Below are 12,643 nucleotides of genomic sequence, written 5' to 3' on the forward strand. Positions count from 1 at the left end.
CTAAAGTCCACAATATTGGAAGCTATTGTGGCTTATTAGCTTTTTAACCTTCATTGTCAGACCTCTGTCAGAGATCTTCACAAAAGAGGTATGGTTTGCTGAGAGTTACGAGACAGTAGTTGTTGGTACAAAAATGCTTTTTGACTCTGTGAACTTATTGTCCCATTAGTGAACTAGCCAAGCAACTTGTTTGGAGAGCTTTATTGTCCTTCCTGAAAAGGTTTACTGAACAAATGGGTGTACAATTGCCAGGGCAAAGCAAACAGAAAAACAGAGAGAGAACAGAGATAAGCTGTGGCAGCTATTGTAATTGACAGCGCTAGCGAGAACGTCCCAGCTACCAGTGGTGGCCTGAGTTGGCCTCATCAATTTCACGAGGACGAGCAAATGTCAATTTGCCTTATTACCATTTTCCAGACTCCCTTAACCTTAAGTATGTTGCAGCAGGTTTAGCTTGAGCTGAGGTCTAACCAGCTAAGCAAGTGGGGTATTATCTCTATAATTGTGAATGAAAAGTAACTGAAATGTAAAGTTGCCCATGGTCAAGGCACTAGATCTGGAGTCTCACTGATCTCCCAACAAGACTAAAAGTAAGACAAAACCACTCAGAAAACTCGTGGTGGTTAAGCCTAGGACGATGGCTTTGCTCTTATTACCTGCTTGTGATGTGTCATCCTCCAGCCATGAGAACAGGTACAGAAGTTTCTGATCTTTCTGCACCTGTGGGGAGGGCGGGTGGCAAACACATGTCTTGTAAACATATTTCCTATAGATAATAATGAATTAAAAGCTTAGGATATGGCTGGTACTGGTAACCATGCAATCAAGGTGACAGTATCAAGTGACAAAAATTACACTCACTTTTATTTGTGTAATACAGTATCTGTATTCCTTACCTGGTGTTGGATGTCTTTAGCCTAGGCCCGATACAGTTTTTTATTATCAGAGATCTATTTTTAGCACATCAACATCTCATCTCAGTCATGGAAAAAGGTTGTTGACGATTATTTTTGGTCATAGTTTACGTTGACGAAATTAACACTGCTCTGATGTTTTAATCCTGGTTTGACTAATATTCACCTTGTGGAATGATCTGCCTCCCATTTCTAGTCACTTTGTTATGTAGTGTGAGTGCCTCTGAACTGAAGGCATTTAATGCTGCAGGGATTTTCTGTCACTCCGCATACTTTTTTCAAACACCACTACTAAAGCCATAAGACAAGATTAACTGTCTATTATGAACTAATTCGATTAAAGGTTTGTTTTTCTAGAAGGATATAAACAGAGCAATTTATGCTGCACACGTTAATAGTTCAGGTATTTTCTATTGCGGTGAATGTGGGATGGACAGTATGTCATTCTCTGTTATCGGTCCCTCTCTTGTTTGATGAAATTCTATCTGCTGTTTTTGTCAGAGGCATTAAGTCAATAGCTCAGTAGTAATGACAGCATTACAATTCATTTCTTCTCATGGCTCTGCTCTTTACACTAATGTGATGAAAAGAAAACAACAAGCTTTTTTTAACAAGCAAGATACATATTGTTTGAGCTTCATCTTTCGCTTCCAAAGAGACACAAATTGTATACATTATATAAGAAAGCATTAAGGGCACTCAAAAGTAATGAAAATGGACAACAATAATAGGGATAGTTTTTCAATAACAAAAAATAGAGACAAAGTGCATCAGGAGGAAAAAAATCAACTTTATTTTTAGGAGGGTGTGTCTCGCCCCAGAGTCAGATTACGTTTTTGTCATCTTTGTGTCCTACTACTGTATGAGAAAAGTCCAACACATTGAAACTAAATAATACACCATCACCGCCACAGAATAATAATGTTTCTGCCTGCTAGTTACTTTTCCGATCAGTCACCCAGAATATATTGTGTACAGTGGCCTGTTGGGGACAGTAACTGCATTCATGTGTGAATATTTGAAAATTAAAATAAAAAAAGGAATAGGAAATGAAAAATAAGGTACATTTGGCCCAATTAGGTTTCATTTCACGTTTGTGAGCCTTCAATCGTAATGTGATTTACATACACACAAAGCCACATGTCTACAAACATCATCAGAGGGGGGCGACACACAAACACACAATGAGTGCTCAAACACACCTGGAATCAGTGGATGTGATTTTTCAGCTGATTGATCCTGCAGGCCAGGGATGTGAGTTGCACGTCCCTGCCAGGTTAACAGTACAATCCTCTCAGGAGCTTTATGGGAAATGACAGAGCGGGAAAACAAACCAGAGCTCCCAGCGGTTTGAACATCCAGCTTATGAGGGAATTTTCACCGTGTACAAAAAGCATTTTAGTTTTCATACAGAGGTCTAGTCACATTTTCTGTGTAATGCGGCACATGTGTGAGTAATCAAGTGTTTCAAGTTACACAGAGTTGCTTGTAGTGATGAACACATTGGCATCAATTCTGCAGAGTCTGAGCATATTTCTGCTTTTATTTTGACAATCTGCGACTTTACTGTTTTGGTTCAACGTCACTGCTCTCATCAACCTCATTTCCAAATAGGACTGTTTTCAGCAGATAGACAAAGTTAATGATGCGTTGACGAACATGGTGGAACATTTAGCTGCTAAAGAACCATATGTTCCCCCACGGAGTAGGTGAAGACCAAAACAGAGCTGAAAGCAGAGTGGATATTGAACTTGAACTCATCAGATGGCCAGAAACACTTTAAATGAATGCTAATGTGTGTTGGCGTGCTGTCCCCAAAAGGCCAAAAAAGAAACAAATCATTAGCTTTATAACAGAATACATATTTTGAACTTTGACGATTAAAAGAGTAAATATTTTATTTGCTGACCTCCTGTGGTTTAACTTCTCACCTTGTTGCTGTGACATCACCGTTGGGTGTGGTTACAGGTGCAACAGGACACATTTCTGACCACACCCAGGTGAAACAGGCTTGAAATTTTCCATCAGAGGACAGTGACACACTGCTTTTCAGCATGTTGTTCAAGTCGAACAATCACACTTTTTCTTAAAGTTTTTATCGTATATATTAAAAGGGTTGGTTTCGTTGTTGACAACCACAATGTTACCATTTTGTACTTTTACCTGCATAGATTTCACATTTTCATGTTATGCGTCACCAACCAGTACGTAGAGTGAAAGCACTAGAGCACAGAGTGAGGTGAAGTGAGTGAAGTGGGAGAAGTGCATCACGGTTTCACCACTGTCAAATATACTGCCATCACCTGTTGTGTAAATGGGGGGTTGTGTTGTTGGACAGGCAAAGTTTACGTCGCTGTCAATGCCTGTGGAGTTGTAGGTAACAAAGCCTGGTCTGCTGTTGCCAGTGATGTTGCTGATCCAGTCCTGGTAGTTGGACACACGGGCGTAAACTCCAGGAACTCCAGGCAGGCCGCAGCCTCTACCAAAACTCACAACTCCACCCTGGACCCAGGTATTACCTTCTTTTATCACCAGTGGCCCCCCTGAGTCTCCCTGTGGAAAGAAAGTGATGATGGTTACTTATTTGTCTGACCTATAATAATGAGAGAATTTAAATCAGTTTCATGGATAGCTCTGTGATGTGCTTAGCAAGGTCACAGTCATGTTTATTTATTAAATACAAGGGTGGTAACACAAAAAATCTAGCTTGTATTGTTGTGTTACTTTTGTCCCAGCTGACGGGATCAAAAGTAACAATGTGCCACATAAATTTAAAGTGAAATTATAGGGAAGTCGTTCTACATTTGTACAAAATACCACCTGACATTGATAGACCACACCTGTGAGTTAGTGACCACAGCAAAAATATATCTCTGTCTGAAACATTATCTTTTAAAATCATTTTTTTCTGAAAAATGGTACTTTCGCCCCTTCTCTCCCCTACCGCGTGGATCGTGGTCAAATACCATCATTCATTTATTCATACTGTGTTGGCATAGTGAGTTTCTGGTCTTTCTTGACCACTATTTCTTCTGTGGTTGTTGACATACTGTGTCAGCTACTTTGTGTTGACTTGTTACTGCGGCTGGCCAAAGCTATTTTGGTTGTTTGATAGTCCGAGACAGCAGACTGTGGTGGTTTGGGTCTGTTTTTTGAGCATGAAGCTAATTATTGTGAGTCATGTTTCAAGCAAATGTTGCCAATATTCCAAGTTCCTTAGTGTAATTTGTCTGTTTTATGTGACAATAAACATAATTTTTTTTCAGTTTTGGTCTATTGGTCAGAAAAAAACAAAAGCAATTTGAATAGGTAGGGCTTTACCTCCACCTTATTAATGTATTTTATTTTTTATTTTTTTACATTTCTCGACTTCTCCCCCTGCAGTGAAAAAGGTATAACAAATACACAATAAGTCACCTGACATGAATCCTTCCCTCCAGCGCTGGTCCCAGCACAGAGCATGTTATCTGTTAGTTCAGGATAGGTGCATTTGCACTCATTGTTTCCCACTATTGGTAGCTTTACCTCCTGGAGGATGTCGGGGAGGAAAACGGAACCTAATTGGAAATAAGCAAAAAGAGAAAACAAAAGAAACTGTACAGCTTAGAGCTGTATTATGTGCACATAATTTATTATATAAGCAGTATTAACATGGCTGTTATTGGCAGTGGACTAGCCTAAAGTGAGAGGTGCAACTTTTACAGAACACCTCTACTTATTACGTATTGTTTAAGAATTATGTGTCAAAAACAAACTGTAATGTTTCTTTTGGATTGAACAGTCTGTGAGCTTACCATCGCCCAGAACATTACCCCATCCAGTGACCCAGATGTTAGTCTCGGCGTAGAAAGTGCTTCCTTCTGAGGCTAAGCAGATCGGAGATATGTTTTGCGTGAAATTCACTGGGGCCGACAGCTTCAGAAGACACAGGTCATTGTCATAGGTCCAGGAGTTGTACAAAGGATGGCATATGACTTTGTCAATTCTCCGTGACACTTCAGTGGGGTTTGGACTTGACTGAGTGTAGCGTCCCAGAAGCACCTCTAAGTTGGGTGGAATTCTTGATGACAAAGAAGTAAAATATTTTATTTTCATTGTTTTAGTTATGAGTGCGTCAAATCTTAAACCCCATTTACACTTAGGATTCACTTGTAATCTCTATCTGGATAAATTATCTGGATTAACAGTAACTTGCTTTACATCATATAGACATCATTTAAAGCATGTTTTCCCTGACAAATGAACAAAATATAAGTGAAGTACTGGCTGATCATGTTTCTTGACTCATGTTGTGTATTTCTAGTCTCTATCATTTCCTGCTGCAAGCTAACAAGCCAAAAACATAAAGTTTATGAAAGAAATCTTCTAACAGTTGTCCCTTACTGTGTCAGGCAGTGAGCAGCTGTCAGCACCCACTGGTTGGTAATCAGGGATCCTCCACAGAAGACATGGCCATTAGTGTTTAAACTGGCCTGCCAGGGCCAACTTCCTGGAGATGAATTTTCACCTCCCACAATTTTGGTGTTCAATGTAGCCAGGCCACATTCTGAAAGGAGAAAACAAGAGTTAAACATGGAGTACATGCAACAAAACCTCAAACCTCAAATGATACAATATGTCAAAAATATGCATTTTAAAATGACTGATTTTGTTGTACTGCCACAAATGCAGTTAAGATATGGTTAAAGGGGAATTATGGTCATTTTAGGGTTTTATTTTTATACACTGGATCTAAATGATTAATAGGTACAAAAGGTTTTGGAAAACTAACATGTTGGTCCAAATATAACACAGGTTGTTTTATCTGGAAATTCACCTGGTCTTGTTTTCGGGGTCTAGCTCTTTAAATGTTACTATACACCAACAACAACAGATGCAGCAAATATAGGCAAAGCGCATGTTGCCCTCCTGACAGATGCGTGTCATCTTCCCACTGAAACATGGAGAGAGACACAGTGATTGTTTCAAACAAAGTGGCTCAAAAGTAGCTCATGTTAACCAACAGCTGAGAAGGAGTTAAAGTAAAATCTGTCTGGCGCAACATGGTATCCAGCTCCTCACTATATACCAGGCTGTGGGGCAGGACAGGAAAATGATTTAGTGCAATGTACACTGTTCAAAGTTGTGGATTGTTGTATGTGTACTATTGTATACATGTGATAACCTCTACATTTTATTGAGCAGTAATTTAAATGTGACCATTTTATTTAAAATGATACTGAAGATGTTATTTTATTTTAAAGATGTTAAAAAGAGATATGGATGCAACGTAATCCTTGGGAGGGACACTAGAACAACAATCTGAGCCTGTCAGTGGTAAAAACATGCACTTTTAGTGAATGTACCTTTCACAATTGTAATTGTACCCAAGTATTGCGTGGCAGCCACTGCAACCTGTTTCACACCTTAGGCGATCTATTTGATTTATTCCCATTTTTGTACCTATTTGTCATTTTGACCACAAAATATATAAGAACAGGGCCTAGGTTTAAAAATACAGGAATCACCCCTTAATAGTGTCAAAGAGAGAAAGGTCAAGTTGATTGTTAGGTTTAGGGAAACATCTTCATGGTTAAAAGAAAAGTTGACTGTTGGATGGAGATGGAGAACAAAAATTGTAAATTTGGAGGCTTACTTGGCTGCTGCTGCGAATGACACCCTGAAAGTCAAAATACAGAAAGAAATAAGTTAAGCAAACCATTTAAGCAGATGATGGCGTAAGCACAGTTCTTAGCACACAAAAGGACACTACAGGGAAAATTAAATAAAAATGCAAGTGCAAATGCACTTTTGTTTTAACATGAACAAGTCTAAACACCTGAGATCCTTTTGTGGTTAGCCTGACATAATTGGTGAGAACCTGTTGGACTCCCAGACAGCAGGGCAACACCAAATTAAAATGTTTTAATTTTACTGCCATGAATGGTTGTCTTTGTGACGGAGTTATTTTTGAAAACAACAACAATGACTCAAAAGATACAAGGATGTGAAGAAGGTTGGTGGAAATATTGCAGTCAGAAATATTTATGTTCCACTTGCAGGTAAAATATTACACATGGATATGGCACCTTAGTGACTTTCATTGATTAGCTTTTGTGGCACGTGGTATGTGAAAGTATAGCTCATAACTCATTTTGACACCAAGTAATCTATCTGAAAAGCTAATTTCATTTTGAAGATTATTACAGTACTACACTATTCTATTTTATATTATTATTTTTATATTAATATTCTATAGTTTTTTATATTCATGTTTATATTAGAATGTCTATTAAGTTTTGTCACTGTTTAAAAACTATCCAGTGAATAAGAATTGGAAAACAGATAATGCTGATCCTTGTCTGTGGGTTAATTGCTCGTTTATGTGTTGGTAATGCCACGGGACTCCAGTAGTAGATCATGCTTCTCTTCCCGGTTCAATACAGAGAGCTGCGTGTGTGTGTTTCTTCAACCTTCTCCCGTTACTTTTCCCCTTTTTAAGGTAATTACCACCCACAAAGCAATGTAAACTTTAACACATGTTGATGCATTTCGTTATGTTTCTGTGGTTTTATATGAGTAAAAGAGACGTATTTGCATGTACATATTGTTTACAGAGTATCGTGCTAACTGAGAAGATGTGTATGCTAGCAGCCGGAGATCTCGTGTCCGAGTCCCGCCATACACAAGTGTTGTGTGTACTTTGTCGTTGGTGTTTAAGCTAGCTACAGCTACTCCACATATTTTTGCTGGAAGGTTTTTATATATTTATCACTATAAGGGTGAGTTCATGACAATGAATAATGTTAAAAGTACATTTCATTTAAGTGTTTTGTGAGAACTCAGTTAAAAAGGAGTATTAAAATGTCAAGTGATAACTTTGGTTAAAACAATTTACATTTCATGTGCGAATTTAGCTAAAAATATAATTTAGAATGCAATAAGAAGATACTGTGGTCCTGAATCTGAGTGCAGAATATTGAATAGATGTATGGTTTTTTGTAGACATTGTTCGAAAACTCTTTCAATACAGACGAGTGAAGGCACAACAATACTTTTCTAAATTACATTATGAACAGCCAACAATTTCTGCTATTGATCAGGAGTCAGGAGAATTTTCCATTTTGATTTTGCTTTGACCCGTTTTCCGCATTATGCAGCAAACTGTGAAAAAGCTTTTTGAAAGAAAAAAATGTTCATCGCTTTGAAGAACATCGTTAAACTGCAGAGTAACTGGTTGGTGTACTGTGTTCACATTGAACAGTAGATGGAAAAATTGTATTAAGAGTAGTATTTAAAGAGCTAATTTTGTACTTTTACTAGAGCAGTTTCAACCCAAGTGCGCTAACATCAACTTAAGTAAAATAACATGACTGTCTTGTACTCCTTCCACTCTTTATGGATTAAAAAAACAAATATGTGTTATATTGTAAAGAAAAATCTAACTGCCTCTTACCTCTGGATGAGAGAATGATCATCACAGTTACACACAGAAACTGGTAGAAATCCATTTTAACTGTGCATCCTTCACTTTGTCCTCAAGTTTAAATACCCCTTTTCCTGACTCTCAACTCCACCCCTAGTAACATACCTTCTATTAAACCATCATATTTCACATACCTCGACTTTTGTTAAAAAAGCTCTGGGGGAAACAATAAGAAAAGCACAAACTCAAACATGTTTGTCTTGATGCTTGTGCTAATCTGCTTCCATGGTTGCATGCAGCTGCACCCATGTACAAAAGAAGAATGAATTCATTGTAATGTGTAAGAGATGAAAACAGATGCTTCACATAAGTCCTTTAAAAGATCAAAGTCATGGTTGGTGCAGCAGCCATAACTATGATACTAATGTCACAATGGTGAATTAAGCCTATGGCCCACTGTTGAAAGTCGGACTGCCAGAAAGGTTAAGGAACCCTGATCTAAATGATGTAAACGATTACAAGCCTGACAAGTTAAATGTTTCATAAGTGAAAGAATATATAAGCTATTTATTCTAAGTGACATACTCTTACTGTTATAAAATGACTTTATCAGGTATGTGAAAATGCGCCATGAAGCTGTTATAAAGTGTTTGCCTTTATAACAGCATGGTCTTTAGAGGGGAGTGTTACCTTAGACATTAAAGGCTAGAATCACACAGGGCACATTTTTAGCATTGAGATTTTAATTTTGCTTGTTGTCTTCAGAATAGAAATATTTTGCAGTTTTGAGCTCCAGGTGACTCTTTGTATTCTTTGTATGAGTATTTTTCCTCTGCTGTCCACATTCTTTTTACGTATGGCCCGAGCTGCTTTCATCACCTGTGCTTGCTATTTGACTGACAATGACTCATTGTGCAGTTGCAGAGCAACATTCTTGCTCTGCTGCCTGTGCAGACTTCTCAAAGTAAAGAGCAGTGTACCTTGTGTGTTGTGTAAGTATGGAATATCTCCAGTATAACTTTTAATTCTTACAAAAAGGTCACAGTTAGAATACAGTGTAGTTACAAAAATGTGACACTAAAGTCATCAATGAATATTGACTTTAAAAGTCTTTCTGTTTCTTGTGCCGTCCTTCCCACTGTCCAGAGGGCATCACACTTTCAAAACTGACAAAATGATGTTCACTATCACAGAACACGCGAATGTGAGGTATGAAAAGGTAGTTTATTCAGATGATGAGTATTTATGATGAAGGGGTCGAGAGAAGAGGGATGAGGGGGTTTTAGAGTTTAGAGTTTGGTGGGAAAACTTTTAATTTAATTTTAAGGCAACAAACTTCAATAAAATTTTAAGTTGGGAAATTAAACTTAACATTTCAAGTTTAGCTTTAGAGTTTCATCAACTTTCAGTTTTAAGTTTTCTTAACCCAACTCCAAGATAATAATAACTTGTAATTTTGAATTGCAACAACTTAGACTTATTATTTAAGTTGTAATAACTTATACAACTTAGAATTATTACTTCTGTTAACCCCAAGTTGTAAGAACTTATAATTTTGACTTTGACACATCTAAATGTATAAATAATTACACATGCAATGTCTACATTCAAAATGTGTTTTATTTTTAGCGAATTCTTAATGGCCAAGCAAATTACAATCTGTATCTGTCCCGGTCTTAGCACTTTTCTTGGGTTGTAACAATGTATCACCTCTCAAACCGCAAAATACAATTTAGGGAGATCCGAGAGGATTTCCATGGAAGTTTTGACCATACCAAGATGGAGTTGATATTAGTATCAATATTAGTATTCAAAATCAATATAAAATATGCAACATGACAAAACTTAACAGTTACCAAAAAGGTAGCTCATGGGCTGATATAAAACAGCGCACAGAAGTAGTGTCTACAAGACAGGTGGAAAGGGAACTTTACGTCAAATTTTAAGTCTGCAAAACTTAAAATCCCTTTTAATGCCAAAAAATCTAACTTGCCGTTTTTACAGTGTTGGGTTTGAGACTCAGGGTGGGGGCTCGTCTTGATAAGCGGCTTGCTTGTGATCCCTCTGTGGTTCCTGTGGTAGAAAAAGAACAATTACTTTAGCGGAATTATGGATTTTAGCGTGCATGTCTTTGATGGTCGGAGGAAACCGGAGCACCTGGGGGAGACCCACGCAAACACAGGGAGAACCTGCAAACTCCACACAGAAAGACCAGCCCATTCTCATCTCAGGGCGTCCAATACCAACGCTTTCAGAAAAAGTGACAAAACGTAGTTATTTGACCCTAAAGGTTTAGGGTGAGACGGACGTACAGACTGGAAGTGCTGGTTAGCTAGCTACGTTAATGATAAAGGTGTTGACATTCCCTGAAGCCCCTACCCTTACCATACCATCAGAAATGTTAGTACCTAAACCTAAGTCACTGACTGGGGTGTTTCATACGGATGCTGAAGAGTACCTTTAGCGTAAAATCCTTATGCTTTGTCACGAAAGCGTCAGTTATGACAAACTGAGATGACGATGTGTTGGAAAGGCCGGGGCTGAGCGAGGTCTGAACCCAGGACCTTCTTGCTGTGAGGCTGCAGTGCTGTCCACTGGGTCACAGTTCTGCTAATTGAAAGAGGTGAGAAACAGGGTTTTGGGGAAGGGATGTGAGAACTGAGAAATGGCAGAGTGTGATTTTGTCTTCTGGTTGACTGACAAATTGCCAACTGCTTTGTTAATAATAAGGTAGGACCTCTTGTACTTTTAAGGCACACCAGGGTTTGAAATTTCATTTATTTTCAACATAATCAATTAATTACAATCAAATTGATGTGATTGGAGAATCTGCTTGAGGCAAAATTAATCTGTGTGAATCTTCCACATCAAGTTAAACTTTGGTGATCTTTGAGACGTTAATTTTCACCAATGACCAAGAGCAAAAGTCCAAAATAGGGGAAGCTTTTGTCGCTCATTAGTTGTGTTTCACATCAACATTTTTTAACCACCTCTGTCAGACTAAAAACTTGTTTTAGAGACAACTGTATATTACAACAGTCAATGGTACAAAAATGTGTTTTGAATAAACTGTGTGAAGTTGTCCCATTAGCAAATGTCCATGTCTTCCCTGGTTAGCCAACTGTTTGTGTCGCTTTGACCAGCTTCTCTTGCTTTTGCGTTTGTTAACGTTTTGTGAATGAGCCTCCGGATGATTTTTTGAATAAAAAACCCTCAAACTCAAACAAGCTATCAGAGCGTGCATAAATTTCCCACCTGCACATTCCAAAACCACCTTTGGGAAAAAGCGATGATCATATTCATCCGACTACTTCGAGACCTACCCATTTATTGAATATAGCCAATCCTCAGATGCCATATCCTGTTTTCCATGTAGACACTTTTAGAAACAAGCAAGAATAACAGCATCCTTCGCAGTGTCGTAGAGAATTGGTTTTACACTGTTCTAGTGGATGAAGAGCAGCTCTTTTATGCAAGAACAAATTACCATGTGTGTGAGACACTTAGAGGAGCTGGAAGTAAAAGAGCGATACCTGTGATTTGTGGATTGCTCTGAGGTATTCAATGGTCACATTAAGAGTTTCTGGAGCCGCGTGGTCTGTACAATTTACCTGTTGTTATGATGGTGCTGCGGTCATGTCTGGCCATGTTAATGGTGTTCAGAAAAAACGTCTCGGGTTACGTATGTAACCCTGGTTCCCCGAGAAGGGGAACGAGAGACTGCGTCGGTTACGACACTATGGGAACGCCTCTAGGCGAAGCAGGTCTGAACGTGAATGAAATCACTCCAATCCTATTGGCCTGTTGCTAGAACGGTAAGGTGTGACGGAATAACCGGAGGAGTATAAAACACAACCTGTACACACTCATCATTAGCTTAAACTATGAAGCAGGCACTTCAGGCGGGGAGAGAGGTGCGGCGGACCGACGCAGTTCGAGTTCCCTCGAAGGGGAACGTCTCGGGTTACGTATGTAACCCTGGTTCCCCGTTACGACACTATGGGAACGAGATACCCACTAAACCGTGCCGAAAACCCCGCCTGCCCCTGTGTGCAATAAAGTGGCACTACTAAGAGGAGAGCGCACGAGTGCCAGGTGCCGAAGGAAGGTCAAGACTGTAAAACCGAATGAATGTGTGCGGAGTGGCCCAGCCAGCCGCTAAACAAACATCCTGCAAGAGGCCCCGGAAAGGAGGGCTCGAGAGGCCGCCTTGCCTCTGGTAGAATGAGCCCTCACAGCCACAGGTGAAGGCAAACCGCGCACCTGATAGGCCAGGGAAATAGTCTGAACAATCCAGTTGCTAATAGTATGTTTGGATGCAGGG

The 12,643-nt window shown here is 39.0% G+C and overlaps 1 protein-coding gene across 1 annotated transcript; it reads right to left on the bottom strand.

Annotated features, from left to right (window-relative positions):
• Positions 1-1,684: 1,684 nt before the first annotated feature.
• LOC119912590 (trypsin-like) lies at positions 1,685-8,485 on the bottom strand. The gene is made up of 6 exons (XM_038731857.1): positions 8,350-8,485; positions 6,550-6,573; positions 5,298-5,460; positions 4,709-4,974; positions 4,332-4,471; positions 1,685-3,467 (listed from the first exon to the last, which is right to left on the bottom strand). Exons 1-6 carry the CDS (start codon positions 8,402-8,404, stop codon positions 3,102-3,104), a joined length of 1,014 nt encoding a protein of 337 aa, XP_038587785.1. The 5' UTR covers positions 8,405-8,485; the 3' UTR covers positions 1,685-3,101.
• Between the last annotated feature and the right edge of the window lie 4,158 nt (positions 8,486-12,643).

This window comes from Micropterus salmoides, unplaced genomic scaffold, assembly GCF_014851395.1.
Source record: "Micropterus salmoides isolate LMB-PRFRI ecotype aquatic unplaced genomic scaffold, ASM1485139v1 Ms_hic_scaffold_2, whole genome shotgun sequence".
Taxonomy (NCBI): domain Eukaryota; kingdom Metazoa; phylum Chordata; class Actinopteri; order Centrarchiformes; family Centrarchidae; genus Micropterus; species Micropterus salmoides.

Bases quoted from the DNA above. Each gene is read 5' to 3' on its own strand.
- LOC119912590 (XM_038731857.1), bottom strand. From the start codon at position 8,404: ATGGATTTCTACCAGTTTCTGTGTGTAACTGTGATGATCATTCTCTCA. The intron at 5,461-6,549 runs GTAAGCCTCCAA...TTCTCCTTTCAG, and splicing joins TCATTCGCAGCAGCAGCCAA to AATGTGGCCTGGCTACATTG. The intron at 3,468-4,331 runs GTGACTTATTGT...TTCTTTCCACAG, and splicing joins GAGGGAAGGATTCATGTCAG to GGAGACTCAGGGGGGCCACT.